This window comes from Cariama cristata, unplaced genomic scaffold, assembly GCF_000690535.1.
Source record: "Cariama cristata isolate BGI_N322 unplaced genomic scaffold, ASM69053v1 scaffold2774, whole genome shotgun sequence".
NCBI lineage: Eukaryota > Metazoa > Chordata > Aves > Cariamiformes > Cariamidae > Cariama > Cariama cristata.
Genome location: NW_009614487.1, coordinates 1 through 17,707, shown reverse-complemented (window position 1 = coordinate 17,707; position 17,707 = coordinate 1). Strand labels below are relative to the sequence as shown.

Genomic DNA, 17,707 nt, shown 5'->3' with positions numbered 1-17,707 from the left:
GAGAAGCATTCTTATTAAATGCACTAAAAATATTACATGTACGCTATCAGACATCAGACAGCTTCAGAGACATTTACATACAAAATCCCTCTAGTCAGGTTCTGTGATACAACCAAGAATCTTCCTACACCAGGAAACAGACAAAGCTTTTATAGAGTGTCATGTAAGGCACGAGCATCATACCGCACAGGAACAATACTGTGTGTTCAAATGGTGCTAAACACAGAGTGACTTTTCACTGTATTAACCAGCATTTAACACACCACCCAAACATCTGAACCCTTGAACTGTCTGAGTTCCAACACTAATGTTTAAGCTGTATAAAAATCTTTTCTCTAAAAAACATTCCAGGAATCAACTTTAATAATTTAATACAAACACTAATTAGTGAGTTAGAAGACTGACATATTTTAAGCTGATGGGAACAAAGTCTTCTATTTTTGATCTATGATTCCTTTAATGCTTTAAATTCACACTGATAAGCAATACAAAATGTTTTGAAGAAGAAAGGATATTCTGATGATCACTGTGGTGTTATTATAGGAACAGTTAAAGAAATTGTGACTAAGAAAACAGCCCCACACATCCTTCCCCCACCTTGCCCAAATTGCCATAAGCTACTAAAAATGCTGTGCAACTATACCTTAAGCAACCTCTATACAGGCAGAAGTTTCACACACAGTCGTCCTGGTTTCCTACTCTGTTAACCACTGTGTAAATTTAAAAGCCTTTTAAACTCTCTTGGCATCACTCACCATCCAAGTGCACACTTTTATTCCATATCACAAGTGAGTCCATTCACCCTGTTTCCACTCCATCCCAGAGTAGCTCACACTTTCAATTAAGACAAGAGGTATAAACAGGATCTACTCTGCATGGCTGGTAGGTGATGGAGCCACAGTCTGCTTATCCCCCAGGAGCCCCACTGCCCACACTGTTAGCTGAGCTACTGAAGACTTATGTACAAAGACCTAAATCTACTAAATCAATATAAAAGCAGGATTCAGGTTAACAAAGACATTTACATCCATGTAAAACACATCTCTGTTGTACTGGCAGAGTGTCCATTAAGACTGTCACCTGCTTAACCAAACCTTTTTTCTGAAGTCTTTTTAGCTACACTGGTAGAATACTACAGGAAGACTTCTTATATATATGTGTGCATAGAGTCATATATCAAAATACAACCACTGTACAGAAAGAAATGCTGTAGGTGTTAAGATACTACTTCCTAAATTTGAAACTACAGAGTATCCAAGCGGTTCAGATTATTCCTCGCTTAAGGTCATTCATGTGTCCAAAGCCGCCCATATGTTCTTCTGTGTTGGCTGCTATTAGGAAACTGATGATGCTGCCTGTTAACACCATGTTCCAAATAAGCTAACAGTGCAAGACTTACCAAGCAAGTATTCGACAGGCTCGATTCTCGACAGGTGAGAGCTTGAGAAATCAGAATTTTACTTATGACAGGCGACAGAACACCGGCTCTTATCCACGGAGCTTTAAAGTTTCCCTTACCCCAGTTTTCCAAACGGTATTTTGTTGTGGTATTAAGATCACTGCAACTTTGGAAGCATTGTATTAATTCTTTGGGGCAGTTAGGGGCTTTGGTACCAATTGGTTTTGACTGCATTCCTGATTAGTGCATTAGTAGCAATAACAGAAAGCCTTACCCTGCTGGGTCGTAGGTTCAATCGGCTGAGAGGCTGCCTGCAAGACTGGCTCAGAAGCAGAGGAGTCTCCCAGCACAGAGTTTAGAGAGTTCTCAACAGAGGCAGGGGTAGCTGCAGAGGGAGAAGGGAGAACACTAGGCTTGGATGAGGGAGTCGAGGCATTCGGGGAGTTGGGAGAAGGAGAAGCTTGAGGTCCAGAGAGTGACAGAGGCGGAAAGGAAGGCAGTGGAGGGGGAGGAGGTGGCGGAGGCGGAGTTGGACCTGAGGTAGAAGGTGAAGGAACCGGATAAGCCAGGTTTTCAGGAAGCCCGTTAGGAGCTGTGGGAGACGTGGACATTTGGGTCACTGGATTAGAAGCCGACACTGGGAGGACAGGTCTCGGCCCAGTAGCTTTGCCTGGTGGACTGCTTATCATTACTGGAGGAGACGGGGGAAGGGGGGCGAAACTGGGCGTGGACCAGGCAACAGGCTTTGTACTCGGAGGCAAAGTTGCCGGGGCATTGACGGGAGAAGGGGGTCGAGAACTTTTGTTCAGTGGACGAGGAACCGTAGCATAATGGGGGAGAACAGGGTGGAAAGCTGAGCCTAAAGATGTAGCAAAACGTGATGCAGAGTGCTTTAGAGGCGGTGTAGGGGGAGTGGAAGTCGGTGGTGCAGAAGTCACTACAGCGTACTCCGGCGTGGCCTCCGACATTGGTGCTGAGACTGCTTTTGCATATGATGGAGGAGGTGCTGAAGGAGGCTGGCAACTGGAGTATTCAGGAAGTGGAGTGCTATACGGGGAGTTGTCGAAAGATGGAGCTGGACAGAAGATGGAAAGCAGCAGCAAAGGCAGGATAAAAAAAGGAGAAAGAGAAAAAGGGAGCTAATGAAGCAACAAAACCAGCATTCAAACAAAATGTATAAACGTAGACTACAGTTAGTACCAGAGGATTAAGCACAAGTGAAAATACTGTTAGGAAAGTTTTACATATTATCAACAGCTGCTTTTAAATTTTAACGACTATTTTTGTGCCAACATTTGAATTTACACGTACATTCTAGAGTAAGTTTTCTCAAATCCCATCTGTGAGATGGATTAGATATAGGGTTGATTAATCAGTCTTTTATCAGCTTTTATCTTCTTGTTTGGTTGCAAACTGCAAGCAAGTGTAGTGATCTTAACATTTGTTACAACTCCACTAACAAAACTCATACCATAGGCAGCAAGTATCATCTTTCTCTTCCCCAGAAAAAGCTCCATCGGAAACTTGAAAGTAGTGGAAATAAAACTACCAATAAAATCCTCTGCTCTATAATGACTAGCTCTTACATAGTATTCCTTGACTTTTACCATGAGCTGACTTCTTATGTAAATTGAGTTTGTTACTAAAGAACAATCAAATGCTTGACTAATGTGCCATTATATTACCAAAATGAGAAAGCTCTCAGTTATCACTGGATACATTTCCGCAGGCAGTGTATTATCTTATCTACAAATACATACAATACATGTCACTGAAATATTACTACAAAGCTAAATTAAGCAAGACTTCATACGGAAAGGCAATTCTCGCACTATTACTTTGCCTTATATAGGTACATACCTTCTACATTAACACACTCTACCTGGTATGTTTAGGGTTTTTTTTTCCAAATTATGCAATGGGAATACATTTTGTTGAATAGGGCGAACAATGGTAAGGTATTTAGAAATTTTAACTCATCATACTTTAACCAATGTTGGAGGTGCCCAATATGATTCAAGTTCTTCAAGCAATCAGAGTATGGCAATGGAGTGAGCAAATAGCGCACAAAAAATTATTTAATAGTTAATGGAAAATTATGACAGGAAAGTTAAAGCTCTTGGACTTCTTGCCATAAAAAAAAAAGGAAGCAATTCCAGCAAATAGAAGCCTGAAATATTGACTGTTGTTACACAACTGTACTCACTGCCCTTTGTTGCTTCTCTCCCACTCCATCACCCAAACACATAAAGAGTAGTCTGGTACTTGAATACACTCAGTTTTGAAATTCTTACCAGCATTTGAAATTCTTCTCTCTCTTTCCCATTCCAACTGTTCCCTTTCCAACTGTTCTTGCCGTTCTCTTTCTTGCCTTTCCCGTTCAAGTCGTTCAAGTCTTTCTCGATCCTGCCTCTCCTTCTCTTGTCTCTCCCTTTCCAGGCGCTCTTGCCGTTCCCTTTCTTGCCGTTCTCTCTCCAGTTGCTCCTGTTCTAGGCGCTCTCTTTCAAGTCTCTCCCTTTCTAGCCTCTCTCTCTCCAGCCTCTCCCGTTCCATCCGTTCACGATCCAGTCTCTCCCGTTCCAGCTCCTTCTGCCTCTGTTGCTCTTGCAACTGTCTACAATTGTGAAAAAAGGAAAACGACTAAGCTGCAATTCGAAAACCGAAAATATCAAGCAACTGTTAAGAGTACAAGAAGAGAAACGAATCAACAATCTTTGCACCAGTGAGAACAAAAGCACAGCATTTGTACCTACATAAAATTCTTAATTCTACATGTCATTTTCCTGAGCTGGATAACAGTTTTATTATGTTTACAGTAAAAAGAATCATATATCCAGTTTCCTCTTAACTCATTTAACATTCTGAGAGACAGCTTTCAAGAGGTAAGAATAGAAAGCTGCTGCCGATAATTTACTAACTGATACAATCTTCCCAGTTTGGGATATGGAGTTACATTTGTTCTTTTATACTTGAAGCAGTGAATGAGGGTACAGTGAAATAACAGTAACACAAGTACTCATTAAAAAAACACCCCCAAATTACACTTCAGATAAACTAGTCAGCTAGTATTTATCCAAATTTTACAGAAGCATCAAAATGTACACATGTCCCTCTCCACTTGCATAATACTACACACACACACCACTTAAATCAGCATCAGGACAGGAACACCCTGAAGGCAGGGGAAAATTGGACATGGTCAGAAAAAAAATCCAGGGTGCAGCAGCCAAAGAAACACTGGAGGGAACTGGCAGGGTTTCCAGCTCATGGGAATCTTTGCAAAGGAAAGCAGAGAGGGGGAAGACATGGAGAGGAGGAAAACAAGTAAAAGCCAGGCAGAGGAAATATAAAGAACTTCCTAAGGTAAGAACGAATCACGCAAAATTTGCTGCCAAAGCAACTAGGTTGGCATAAAGAAAGGACTTTCCTGCAAAAAAACTGTGGGAAAAGCTGTAAACAACCCTTTTGGGCTTTTTTCCTCAACTTGTTTTATATTTTCTTCAGTCTTCAACATTTTTTTTTAAAAAAAGATACATGTTTCTAGTTGACTAAAATACAGCTTTTTGATCTTTCAAACCTTTTCCATCTCTGGGGGGAACTCACTACTAAAACAAAAATCAGGCACATCCTCCTCAAAGCTGCGGCCAGTATGTTCCCGTCAGTACATATCACTGAAAATGTTGTTAGTTATCATCCTTTATTTGAATTCTTATTTACAAAAAAAAATAACTACATTTAAAAAGAAAAACTTGTACATAAAAAGCACACAGCCATTTTTTTTCTGCCATGCTTCAGATGAAAACTGAAGATAGGTTCTCAACAAATACAAAGCACAGCCAGTTTTTAACTATAAAAGCAAAAAGGAGACCTAAATTTTGACACCTTAAGCTACTAGATATGTGTTTTCTATAGACTGCCACTGGGCAATCTTCTTTGGAAAGGTAATTGGTAATTCTGTACTATACACTTAGAGTCATATAAAACTGAAGTCTGAAGATGAAGGGAACTTCAGCTGTTTCACTCCTATTCATGCCCACAAAATAGTGGCAGAACTGGAAATCCCAGCCCATGCACTGTTACTATTGAAGTCCACTCTCTTTCAGATCAATGTTTTTCCTTTATAAACAAAAAAACCTGATAAATACTGAAATTTCATAATTGCTATGAACAATTAAGTTCCAGTTATGTAAAGGACTTTTCCCTACTGAACTTGTTACCCAGTATCCTCAGATGCAGCAAACTAGTTCTGCTCCTGTATCAGTTCTTCCCTCAGCTCCTGCCCTCCCATATAACAAAGTTGTACTAGCAGTCACTAAGGCACTAGGGCTGCAACTCAGCTTGTTAAATGCTTGATTTTTAGCCTCTGAAGGCCATAAAAAAGTCTAGTAATTGATTGATACATATTTGAAACCAGGAGAAAATTTCTACAAAATATCAAGAGAATACAATATAGACCATAGAAATTAAAGCTCAAAAAAGATATTAAAAATATTTTTGGCATTACATTTTTGCTTGCTCTGTATTGTACAAAACTAGTTTTACTACCTGCTCCTTTTCCCTCAGATAAAACCTATTAGAGGAAAGCGGGGTTTTCACCATGGTTAACTTCAGCTTGGGCAACTTATGCTCTTTTTTTTGTAAAGGAGAGGTGGATGCACACGCACTTCTAGCTAAAAGGCTATTCAGAGCAAGAGTCAACATTTACAGAGTCCAAAGCAGCTTTATTTCATTCATTCTTTTGCATTCATTTGCCAGAAATTAGCATATTCTACCTAGAAACATACACACTGTTAATCCTAAAACTAAAATGTAGATAAGACATTTGAGGTTATAAACATTTCGTGTTATATTTAGTTTATAAAACTAGAAGGTATCAAATCACTGGGTTTAAGAACACATCGAGCAGCTGCCAGATAAGATAGTTAAATTTTCTTTTTCTTAAGTTCTTAATTTCTTTACAGAAATAGAACCTCGATATAGGTCACTTCTCACATAAGAGCAGCGTCACCAAGACAGTTCTACAATAAGCTATACTAAGAGCTGTGCCATCTCTTATTTTCACAAGCAACGTGGAAAAGAAACAGCGAGGTGCTCTCAACTAAGCTCCTTAATTTTAAGTTATTTAGGATCAAGGATGATGGCTGATTACAAAGAACTACTGATAGATCTTCTAATTCCAAGTAATTGGGCAATAAAATTGGTAAATAAAACTCAACTGAGATACAACTGAAGTGATGCAGGGGAGAGAGGGGAAATCTGCTAAATTCATATATAAAATGCTGGACTTTGAGTTGACTACTGACTCCGGGAGTGAGATGTTAGGGTTACGACAGACAGTTCTATGCCAACATCCATTCACTGATGTGTTCTGTTCAAAAACATAAACCAGATGCTACATATTAGGAAAGGATTACAGCGCAGTACAGAAAACACCATTATCCTGCTTCACAAACCCTGCATCTCTGTTCCCAGCTCAAAAGGGAGAAAACAGCAGAACTGAAAGTGTTCAAAGAGCAGCAATACCATAATCAAATGTACCAAACCATTTCCACTTAAAAATAAAGAAGCTGGAATTCTGCATTCTGGAAAAGACAACTGGAGGTCTATAAAAACTTGAGCGATGAGGACATCCTAACAAAACACCTAGGAGGAAAGACTTGATGCAACTAGTAAGAGCAAAGCTCAAAAGAAAAGAGCACCTCTGCACATCAGGCAGAAGAGGTATGGAACTCCTTGCCAGAGTGATTCAAAGAAAGAGTAGGAAAAAGCCCTCAGGGGAAAAAAAAAATAAACAAGAACCAAACAAAACACCACACACACAAAAAAAAAACCAACCACAAACCAACCATAGGAGGTCATTTAGAAAACAGAAATTGTATCATGCACACGCAGCTGTTGAACCAAAAATGCCAAGAGGATGGGAGAGCAGCAGAGGGAAGTATTCCAGGTGTTTGTCGTGGCCCAGAAGGGTTTTACTTAAAGCTTTTCTAACTATTGAGAGGGGTAAGTGCACGTGTGTATATAGTACATAAATATACAGGAGGGGTTGGGAGTGGGAGTGTATATAAATGTTTACTCTGTCTTTATATAGTACGTAATTACATGCAATTTTAGTTAAAGCATAAGATGTATGCCTAAAAAACTGTTTGTTTGGGATTGACTAGTTCTCCTAATACGTGTTAATACATTCCTGAAGCTTACCTGGGGGTTTTCTCCTCTTCAGAGAGCTATAAAGACACACAATGCCCTTGTGTCATAACAAAATGTACCTAAGTGTTTATATGTTTTAAACTTAACTGAAGTAAAAAAATATTTCAGCTGGCAATCAAACACTATCAAACTGTACCGACTGTCTACTAAGATACAGATAAATGCACTGAGATAATCACGTTCATTTACTCAGGTCCTGAATAAAAAAAGTTCTCAATATTAAATTAATATTGTGTGATTCAGTATTTAAGTTTTTTTTTTTTGTAAAAGAATTCTCATTTTCCATTTCTTAAGGAAATAAAGGGATAAAACCAGAAATTTTTTGAAATTTACAATTAAAAACTCTGAAGAACTTGAGCACTTTGCTTACAATACAAATGCTCTACCAATAGAGGGAAGCAAAATACCTTGCAAGCATTTCTTATCTTATATAAAATTCCCATGCAGTAGGTTACAGGAGAGGAAATACACCATTGTTGAGAATAATTTTAAGGCATCCCTTTGTCAATAAGGAAAAGCAAAGCAACACAAAAACCCCAAAACAAAACCAATCCAAAAGAAAAAGCCACACACCACAACCCATAACATCTTTACAGTAATTTTAACAATTTTAATAAACCTTTCAAATAGAAAACCCAAAGTGGCACAGGTCAAAAGATCAGTACACCAGTAAGGCAATCAAGTTGCTTTAACATAATTTAATGATCAAGGATGAATTTTGTAAACTAAGAACTACAGCTTAACAAGTCTTACAGTTGTAGCTTACAAAGATTAAGAACTCATTATAATTATTTAAAAAAAAAAGAAGATAAATTTGTTTGCATTAAATCCCCTGGTTTTGTTTAGTTAGCATTAGATAATGTAATTTTGTTTTACAATTTTGTCAGAGATCAAAATTACATTATGCAACAGCATTAGTACATTAAGAAGAGTCATTACACATCGATTAAAGCATTTCTGAAATGTCAAGACTTTGCTAGTTCTAAAGCACAGGAAGGTTCAAGAACATTGCGAAAGTAATACATGAAAATCCTTCAGCCTTAGAAAGCTGAAGAGGTACTAAAAATGCCCCAGAAAGCTATCTTATACTGAAATGCACATTATGCTAAGACAAAGTGATTCTAATTATTTTAAAAGTGTGAATTACTAGAATCTTAAGAGCTAATTTACATTGAACAGCTGAGACTGTTATAAAACTGTACAGGACATCAGTCATATGCAAGGTACTGAATCTAAACCCGTGTGTAACAAAGAGTCAACTTCAGAATTTCAGAGTAACTACTAGCTTTATCACATATCCTATTCATGAAACTTTCTTCTTGGATTTTAATTAGTTTCATGCCAAAAGCATCTTAAGAAACTTCACTTGGGGGGTGGTGGTGGTGGTGTTTTTAAGTTAACTTTAGTATTGCAACAGCTTTTAAAATTATTTCCCCTCTTGCCCTTATACTTTTGTCCAGTTAAGGAGGTATGAGGATGTATTGTCAGAGGATGAAGAAAGAATCATATTTACAATACTATCTTATGACTTCTAAGTCTATCAGCATTAATCCTGCAGCTCTTTGGGCAGCCAAGAACCAGGAGCATGACTACATTCTTGAAATAACACAAGGAGAAAAATGCAATGAGCAGAGTTAAGTACACACCGTTGCATCCCTGCTAAAAAAACCCACATTCCGAGATGGTGAAAGTGTTCAGAATTTCTCCCACGTGACAACTGCAGAACAGAATTGCAGTTAATTTACCCACGTACACACAAAGCCTTCCCAGTTTGTTCTGAATCAGATCATAAAAGGCAGTAACAATTAAGAAGTGGTACTGTTTCAGCTCTTATGAAATGAGCCAATGCCACATGTACACTGAGATCACTTTCTATTATGCCTTCAGCAAGTAACATCACTACATTCAACAGCTAGTGCGTGTGATGATCAACTAGGAACCTATCCCAAATTAATACTCTCCATTACTGTTAGTTCTGGTTGGGGTTTTTTGGTTGTTGGTTTTGGGTTTGGTTTTTTGGGGGGGTGGCAGGAGGAAGGGAATAGGTGATTGTTTTATCTTCTGCTCCTGGAGGTGGATGACTGATAGAGATCCTCTGGTCCTTTTGCTAAAGACTTCAACATAGTCAATCAAAAGACTTGAAGCCCAAATAGTTTCTCTAAAAATATGGCCGTTACCACATGGGTTGAAGGGAAGACAAAGTTCTCAACCAGATTAAGAAGCTTCAATGTTTACTGGTAAAACAATATTCTGTGTGAGAGCAGGCTTAATAGCCAGAGAGGACCCGTCCTTTTTCTGGAACACTTTTCACATTTAAGCCTGTATCTTGGTCATCTGCAGAAGAGTTACTGCAAGTGTCTCAGTTTGTGGAAAGACTGTCTTCCACCAGAGAAAGCATGCCTCAACATTAAGCAACTCTCATTGTGTCAAAAAAACAGAGCTGCTGTCACAAGAGCATCAAGAGAAAAACCCTACAAGTGACAAATCCATTGTTGAAACAAGCTTGCGAAAGCAACTATCTGTCTGCTCTGGCAGGTCACCTTGGTTCCTCAAGTGGAAGTTTTTCTGTGCATTCATATAAATCTTCAGGATTCTAACACTGGCTTGCTTTGCTCTTGGATGTGAGATCAAGCCATTAAATTTTTTCCTAAAAAGATGATAGGAAACTGCACCGACTTGACCATATATCAACCTGAATAACAGAATTCAGCCACGAACCCAAAAGGCTTCTTGTCACAAAGCCAGATACATTAAAACCAGAGGTATTTCCATGAACAGTACAGACAAAAGCATCTTTGTATCACATCCAAATTCAACAGGCGCTGAGCTGATAGACATTCCAAGATGAACAGAAACTGGTTTGAAGTATTTAATTTTAAAACTCACTGTAGAAAACAAAGATCCGAGACAAAGCCTGCAAAAAACCAAAATATCTCGAGGAACAGACCTGACTGAAGTAATTGCTGCATTGAGTGAAGAGGTCAGCTGCAGGCAGATAATACATACTATTTGACAGCTGTTAGTCACAACTTATGAACACACCAATTTCATATTCCATTCTTTCTTGGTTGAAAAACTTAAGTGTCAAAGCAGGGCACCAAATCACTCAAAGATCAATAGGAATACTAGCCCTGTTCTGTTTGCTTACAGATATAATAACAACAAGGATAGGGGAAAAAAAAAAAAAATCACTAATAAAATGAGTGTATTGAAAGAGGACACCAAAAACATCACTTGAGCCACTAAAAAAAAAAAAACAAACCATGGAATTGAAAATCGTAAACCAGATTCTCTTGAGGGGAGATTTTCAGATCTGTCCCACACACAGTTTTTTTGGTTTTTTTGAAAAATAGTTTCTTGCTTGTGCTGTTACCTATTCTAAACTACACAAACGTGGCATGGCAGAAGACAGACACAAGGATGACACCCAAAAGGCAACACAAAGGTTGCTAGACTATTGCTAGCTTAAAACACTGCAGTAATATATTCTGCACTAACTGTTCTGAAAGTTACCTTTAAGATGGCATTCTGTGTAAGAAACCAAATGCGATTATACAAAAGTATTAAACAATGTATGCATCTTTCATTCTGTGCTTCATGATTACTTTTTTTTTAAAAATTAAGTTTTATCACCCATCATAAACAAGAAATCTAGGAATAATGCTACTATGTCAAAGTTTTAAAGGTAAGTGTGTAATATCAACTATAATTAAACCTGGATTCAACAATCCAAACCAACTAAGCTGTTCAAACTGTGTTGTTGATTTGGCCACTAAACTTACGTTTACCAACTAACTAAATATTAAAATACGTTTAACCGTTAAAATACGTTCACCAATTTAAAAAGTTGCATTGCAATGACTAGGACTATGAGAAAATGCCTGCAGTATTCCAGTCTCCGTATGCCTAGGCTTTCAGGTCTGCTCTGAGCTCTTGCAGCAGCTCCTCTAACCCTGCCTCAACCTATGGAGTAATAAACAATACAGTAATGTTTGGAGTTTTATTCTAAAATGCTGAAAGCCCCAGCATGTCAGCATAGATAACATTATCTAATCTAACAGTCACTACTTACTAGAATACATCTCACATGATGGCTCTCCTCCTCCCACCACTGAGTCACTGCAACAAAGAGAGCAGCTGGCTACAAACAGCTACACAAGGCGTAGCCAGCCTAGAGGTGCCAGCACCAGATGCAGGGTGACCTCAGCTCCATCTGAAGCATGTTGGCATCTACAGAAGAGCGGCTACCTTGTGATTGCAAGGAACTGCATGCGCTCTATGGACATCCATTTAACTAGATACAGTCAACCTACTTTATCGCTGTTCAAACTTTTTATAGAAAAAAAAAGTGCTTTAACATGTTACTTTGAACTTAGCTGGTAGTTTGAGTTTTAATAGCTTAATCCTCTGATCACCTTCTGCATGAGTTCAGAAAAGGGAAAGTTGTGTCTGCTATGGCCCTTCAAATTTGCAGGAACTTATCTGAATATTAATGTTAAACTTGCTCTTCCATCTTTAATATTAAATATTCATTCATCATTCCAAAATTCAGCATTTACCAGAGAGTTCACTCTCCTGTGTGGTCATGTAAGCCTACTGACTGTGTATCTCAAGGTCTACACTTAAATGTTTATGTACCATGGAATGGACACACACACACACAAATTTCATAATTCATTTACAAAGAGAAAATATAGTCTAAATCGTGTGAATACAGATTGCAAATTTCCATCAAACACAGGCAGCGTCCACCGAGACTGACAATCTTCATGAATAAAAAGTACACTCAATGCACCAAACTCGGCAGAAGCGATCAATATTTAACCTCTCTGCATCTTCCTACACTCTCAGTTGCATGAGCTTCACTTTGCATCATCCAAACTGAACCCCTGCTATATGCTCTCGCCAAAACTCTTACCAAGTTAGCCTTATTTTTTTTTTAAGTGTTAGACAGTTCAGACAGCTTCCACATGAACACATTGCACATTGTTTCAGAGAAACTCAAGACAACAGCTAGTCAACTTGATAAAATGAGCAAGATACGCAAAGTTTGACTGTTCAAATGCAAGAAGTTTGTGAAGTGAGTTTACACATGTGCTCTGGAATTGATAATTACTTCCCGTTTCAGCAGTGGTGGACCTCTGGTTCTTTAAACAGTAGTGAAAGGTGAGACTGTTTCAAATCACGTCTTTTTTTAAAATTTGCAAAGAACACTTTACACCTAATGTAATGCAAAATTATAAAGGTATTTAATTGACTACGTGTATCATGATTTTGAAACACTAAGCAAATCCAGATGTCGTCATAGCTATTTCCAATGTTGAAGCAGCTCTCCCCGATGGTTCACCATTGCATGTAACACTTCCACTGTCAATTTGATTTTCCCCATACACTACTATTAAGACATCCTAAACACTAGTAATTTGGTCTACAAGTCGGTAGTTTTACCCTCTAAAGATGTCTAAGAACTGGACACCTTCTATGTATTACTTCTCATTCCATTTTGATCATCAAAATCTGCAACATCACTCAACTCCTCCTGTTCTCCTTTGTACTCACATATCTCAACTCGCATCAGCGGCAAGGACCTGCTTTGTTCAGCAAAACACCAAATAAAATTTGATTGTTCCCAGTCCCATTGAAGCAGGAGGAACTGCCTGTTCTTATGCTCCTCACACTTCCACAGCAATCCTCCTCGCTTCCACCTTAACTAGGAAATTATCTCTTGGTATCCATCAATGCTTTACTAAAGCCCAGGAACACCGCATGAATGGTCTTCCTCCTTTTGCAAAAGAAAATATTACCTGGGTACAGTTTACTGAGTTGTTTTATCTGGGGAATTATTCTTTTCTTCAAAAGTAGTTCTAAGGCTTTCCACATTACCAAAGTCAAACTCACAGGCTTTCATTTCCTTGATCAAAAGGGACTTAAGGTCTAACAACAACCTTTTATGTTATAAGCTCAAATCACACTAGTTGGAAATAAGAAAATGTGAGGAAGAACTAGGTTTTATCAGTCAAGCAAAAACTAGTAACCAGTCACCATGATAAAGACATGAAGAGGCAACTATAAACCTAAAGGTTGTTAGATACAGGAATTCTAAAAGACAAAGGGATCTATTAATGCTCTTTGATCAAACCTCATCAAGCCCAGTTTTCATCACTTTGATTTTTTCAATATATTATGTAAACTAACAGAACATGAACTTTTCTGGCACAAGCTAGATTGCAGGAAGTCATCTGTGCACACAAAATTTTAGAAAAAAATAAGAATCTCAGTAAGAGAAGAAAATCTAGGAATTCTAAAAGACAAAGGGATCTATTAATGCTCTTTGATCAAACCTCATCAAGCCCAGTTTTCATCACTTTGATTTTTTTCAATATATTATGTAAACTAACAGAACATGAACTTTTCTGGCACAAGCTAGATTGCAGGAAGTCATCTGTGCACATAAAATTTTAGAAAATCTTTCATTGGCAACTCCTCTCAGTAGTATATTCTAGTGAGTACAGTTGGGACAGAACTGATTTCTTAAAAGGGAATCACAATAACCAAAAATCTGGAAAAATGCGGAACAGTTCTAATCCCCATTTCATGTTTTGCATTAAGCAGAAAAAACCTCACAGAATTGAAAATTTTGCAGAAAGGGTAAGATTTCAAAGCAATACTGCCAATGTAGTCAAAAGACTGCTTAATGGAAGAGTCCTTTTCTCAGTCTTCTAAACATGTCAATGTTACCCAACATCTTCAGCTATTCAGTACTGTAACTAGATGGCTTATTAAGTTAGCCACTTATTAAGTCTCTGAAAGCTAGACTTGATAGAACTAAGAAAAACTTTACTGTGAATGGGAAGAAACTGTGAATGAAAAGAAAATGAAAGGCACTTAAAAAAAAGAAAAAGTAATTATTATACGAGAACTCTGTTTTCCAGAAACTTTGAGGGCAAGAGAAAAAAAAGAAAGAAAAAAAGGTAGTCTTCAGGATGAGATAACACAGATGGATCTTTTTACTTCTTTCTCTTTTTGTCTCCCATCCTACTATGCAATACAGAGGTTGGAATGATCCAAATGGCTGCAGACTGTCCCACGAAACTACTTCAGCAAGCTCAACTTGAAAAGTTTACACTCGTGTAACTTTGAACTGCTGGAAACTCTTAGCTTAAGCATTAAAACCCCCCCTTTGATTACATCTAAACCATGTCTCCGGGATGCAAACTTCACGCAGATTTTGTAACACGCACAGCACACAATACACTCATATGACAGTATTCTACTGACCACTCTTCTACCCTAAACCAAAACCCCAACTACTATATCACATTCATATGCATATCTCAGATTAGAACTGCTTGCTTAGTTATAATCCAAACAATTCATATGCCTTTAAAGAAATCCTACTTCCTCAAAATAAGCTGTTGGATAAATGGCACAATTTCAAAAGCAAAAGAAAACTAGAAACAGTACACCTGGCTGCTAACTAGGGAAAGGTCATGCACTGTGGGAAATCAGTAGAAACCAGGCTATCAGGGACAAAAAGTGATGGGCAAATTTTCCTTCCTTTAAATTATTATAGCTACACTGCTACTGAATTGTGGGATCCAGTTTTTTTTCCCCTCCATATTTCCACACGTTTTCAAAACAGATCAGAAATTATATATGTAATCACTACTAATTTACAGGGAAAAAATATAAATTCTTTTACTGCAGTTAAAAATTGAGATTACCAAAATCTCAGAAAAAATACTTTTAATCTGTAAAATAAAAAGCATTCCTTTAAGTCTATCAAGTAAATAAGAAAATGCTACCCTTGTCAGCCTCTGAACTTGCAGTAAAACTAAGAAGCCTTCCAAAAGATGTTATGAAAACCACACCATATGAATACTACTTTCCAGCAGAGTCACACACCAAGTTTTCCTTAGCAGTATCATCCCAATCCATGAAACACACTACAACTGTAAGTAAACTTGAAGTGTTTAACAGTTACAACCCCATCTAATATTCCGCTGTTGCATTTTGCAAACTTCTAACATTTTTGAGTACTTACGACAGAAGTCGGTCAAGTTTTGGTCCATTACGTCCCTGAACAACAACAGGCGGCTTGTATACTTTCATTATTCCTTACAATCTATGCACTTTCTCTATTTCTGGTCTTCTTGGTCTCTTTATTTATGAAGCAGTGATGATTTTGAAGTTATTTATAAACATTAACTCATTAAATTCCCAAGTGTCATATTAGATACCAACTCAGTGACTCATACTCCTGACAATATATTTATCATGGTTGGAAGTGAAGGTAAATTTACATGCACGAGTAGCACACACAGGCATGCCGTGAACTAATCTTGTATTTTAAAATGGTATTTGACATTAAGTAACTCTGAAGTTATTAACAAATACGTATGTCAACTGAAGTTGGCTCATTATCAAACAATCAGTGGAATTTATAAACACTGTATGACTACGACTGACAAAATGAAAAATAACACACATAACAAGAAAATCCTTTCATTTTTGAGGATCAAAAATGGAAGCTGGAGTGTTTCAAAGCTTGTTATTACTGTACTTAAATGAGTGCAAGTTAAGGAAAATCACAGTTATCTTCAAGTAATCCCTGAAAGGGAAAGCATACTTCATGTGTTAAGGTTTCTTAAAAGTCAGTAACAAAGTTACGAATTCACTAGACAAAATTATTTCATTGACCACCTTACGTGTAATCTTGGCCTCATAAGGACCTCAGTGTTTTAGATCACACATCTGGTCCTCGTGGCTTTACAGATTGTCTCACTGCACAGTAAACAATGCAAATATTCAAGTAACAAGCTCTGCAGCAAAATAAACAAAGCAATATGACTATTTTAGCACTTCTACTCACAATGTAAGGCATCTAAATCCTTTCTAAAATAGAGAAAAAATCTTAGACCCAACACAATACACTTTTGTTGGCAATAATCTGATGTAATTCTTCAGTTCCCAATCTCCCAAATGTTTTTGAACACCAGTTATAAAACTGAAGGAAAACATCAGATCAGTTGAAGAGCTCTCTTTAATATGCCATTCTTCACCAGTCACTCCTTTGGCAAAATATTTCTGAGGAAATGTTTCTATTTGTGCCTAGGAAAACCCTGAAGCTACAAAGCCACATAATTTAACTTTGAAATTAGTCCTGCTTTGAGCAGAGGGTTGGACTTGATGACCTCCACGGGCTTCCTTTTTCAACTTTAATTTTTATGTAGGCAGATTATTTTCTCAGGCTTAGAATAACTTCAGAAAATATCTTCCTGAACTTAACATGGGAGTTAGTCAAACAGTACTGAATCCAGGTATAGTTAAGAGGAGGGACACGAGACCAGCACTTAAAGACAACTATTATCAAGCCATATCTTAAACAAAACCCCCACTCCACAGACACACATTTCACAAGCAATAGACTTAGCAAAGCCTGCCTTTCTACTGATCCATCACAACCCCCATGTTACTTCCTACACAGAAACATTTATTCCCTTCTCTTGTATTCCCTGTAGTCTTACTGCTCCCTACAGAACTCAATTCTGCCCACACTGCCTTTACCCTTAACTAAGCCTGGAAATGTCACCTGTAGACATGTTAAAAGTAACATATACTGAAAAATTTTCTTCCCAACTATTTACTACTCTCTACATTATGGTACTAAGATGTCCTGGTTTTGGCTGGGATAGAGTTCATTTTCTTCCTAGTAGCTGGAATAGTGCTGTGGTTTGGGTTTAGGAGGAGAATAATGTTGGTAGCACACTGATGTTTTAGTTGTTGCTGAGCAGCGCTTACATCAAGTCAAGGACTTTCCAGCTTCTCACCCTGCCCTGCCAGCCAGGAGGCTGGGGGGCACAAGCCCCTGGGAGGGGGCACAGCCAGGACACAGCTGACCCAAGGAGAATATTCCACACCACAAAACATCATGCCCAGTATATAAACTGGGGGGAATTGGCTGGGAGGGGCTGGTTGCTGCTTGGGGACGGGCTAGGCATCGGTCAGCAGGTGGCAATTGTTTTTCATTTGCATCACTTGTTTTTCCTGGGGTTTATTTCTCTTTGTTTTTTCCTTTTCATTACAATTTTTATTATT

At 38.0% G+C, this 17,707-nt stretch overlaps 1 protein-coding gene across 1 annotated transcript in view; it reads right to left on the bottom strand.

The window, feature by feature from the left end:
- Nucleotides 1–4,013, bottom strand: part of ENAH (enabled homolog (Drosophila)) — a gene marked incomplete at its 5' end in the record, with an annotated part of 21,042 nt that extends 17,029 nt beyond the window's left edge. Inside the window, 2 exons of the mRNA XM_009699422.1 lie at nt 1,674–2,474; nt 3,694–4,013. Coding sequence (XP_009697724.1) covers nt 1,674–2,474; nt 3,694–4,013 — 1,121 coding nt within the window. The remainder of the gene's footprint in view (nt 1–1,673; nt 2,475–3,693) is intronic.
- Nucleotides 4,014–17,707: the final 13,694 nt, after the last annotated feature.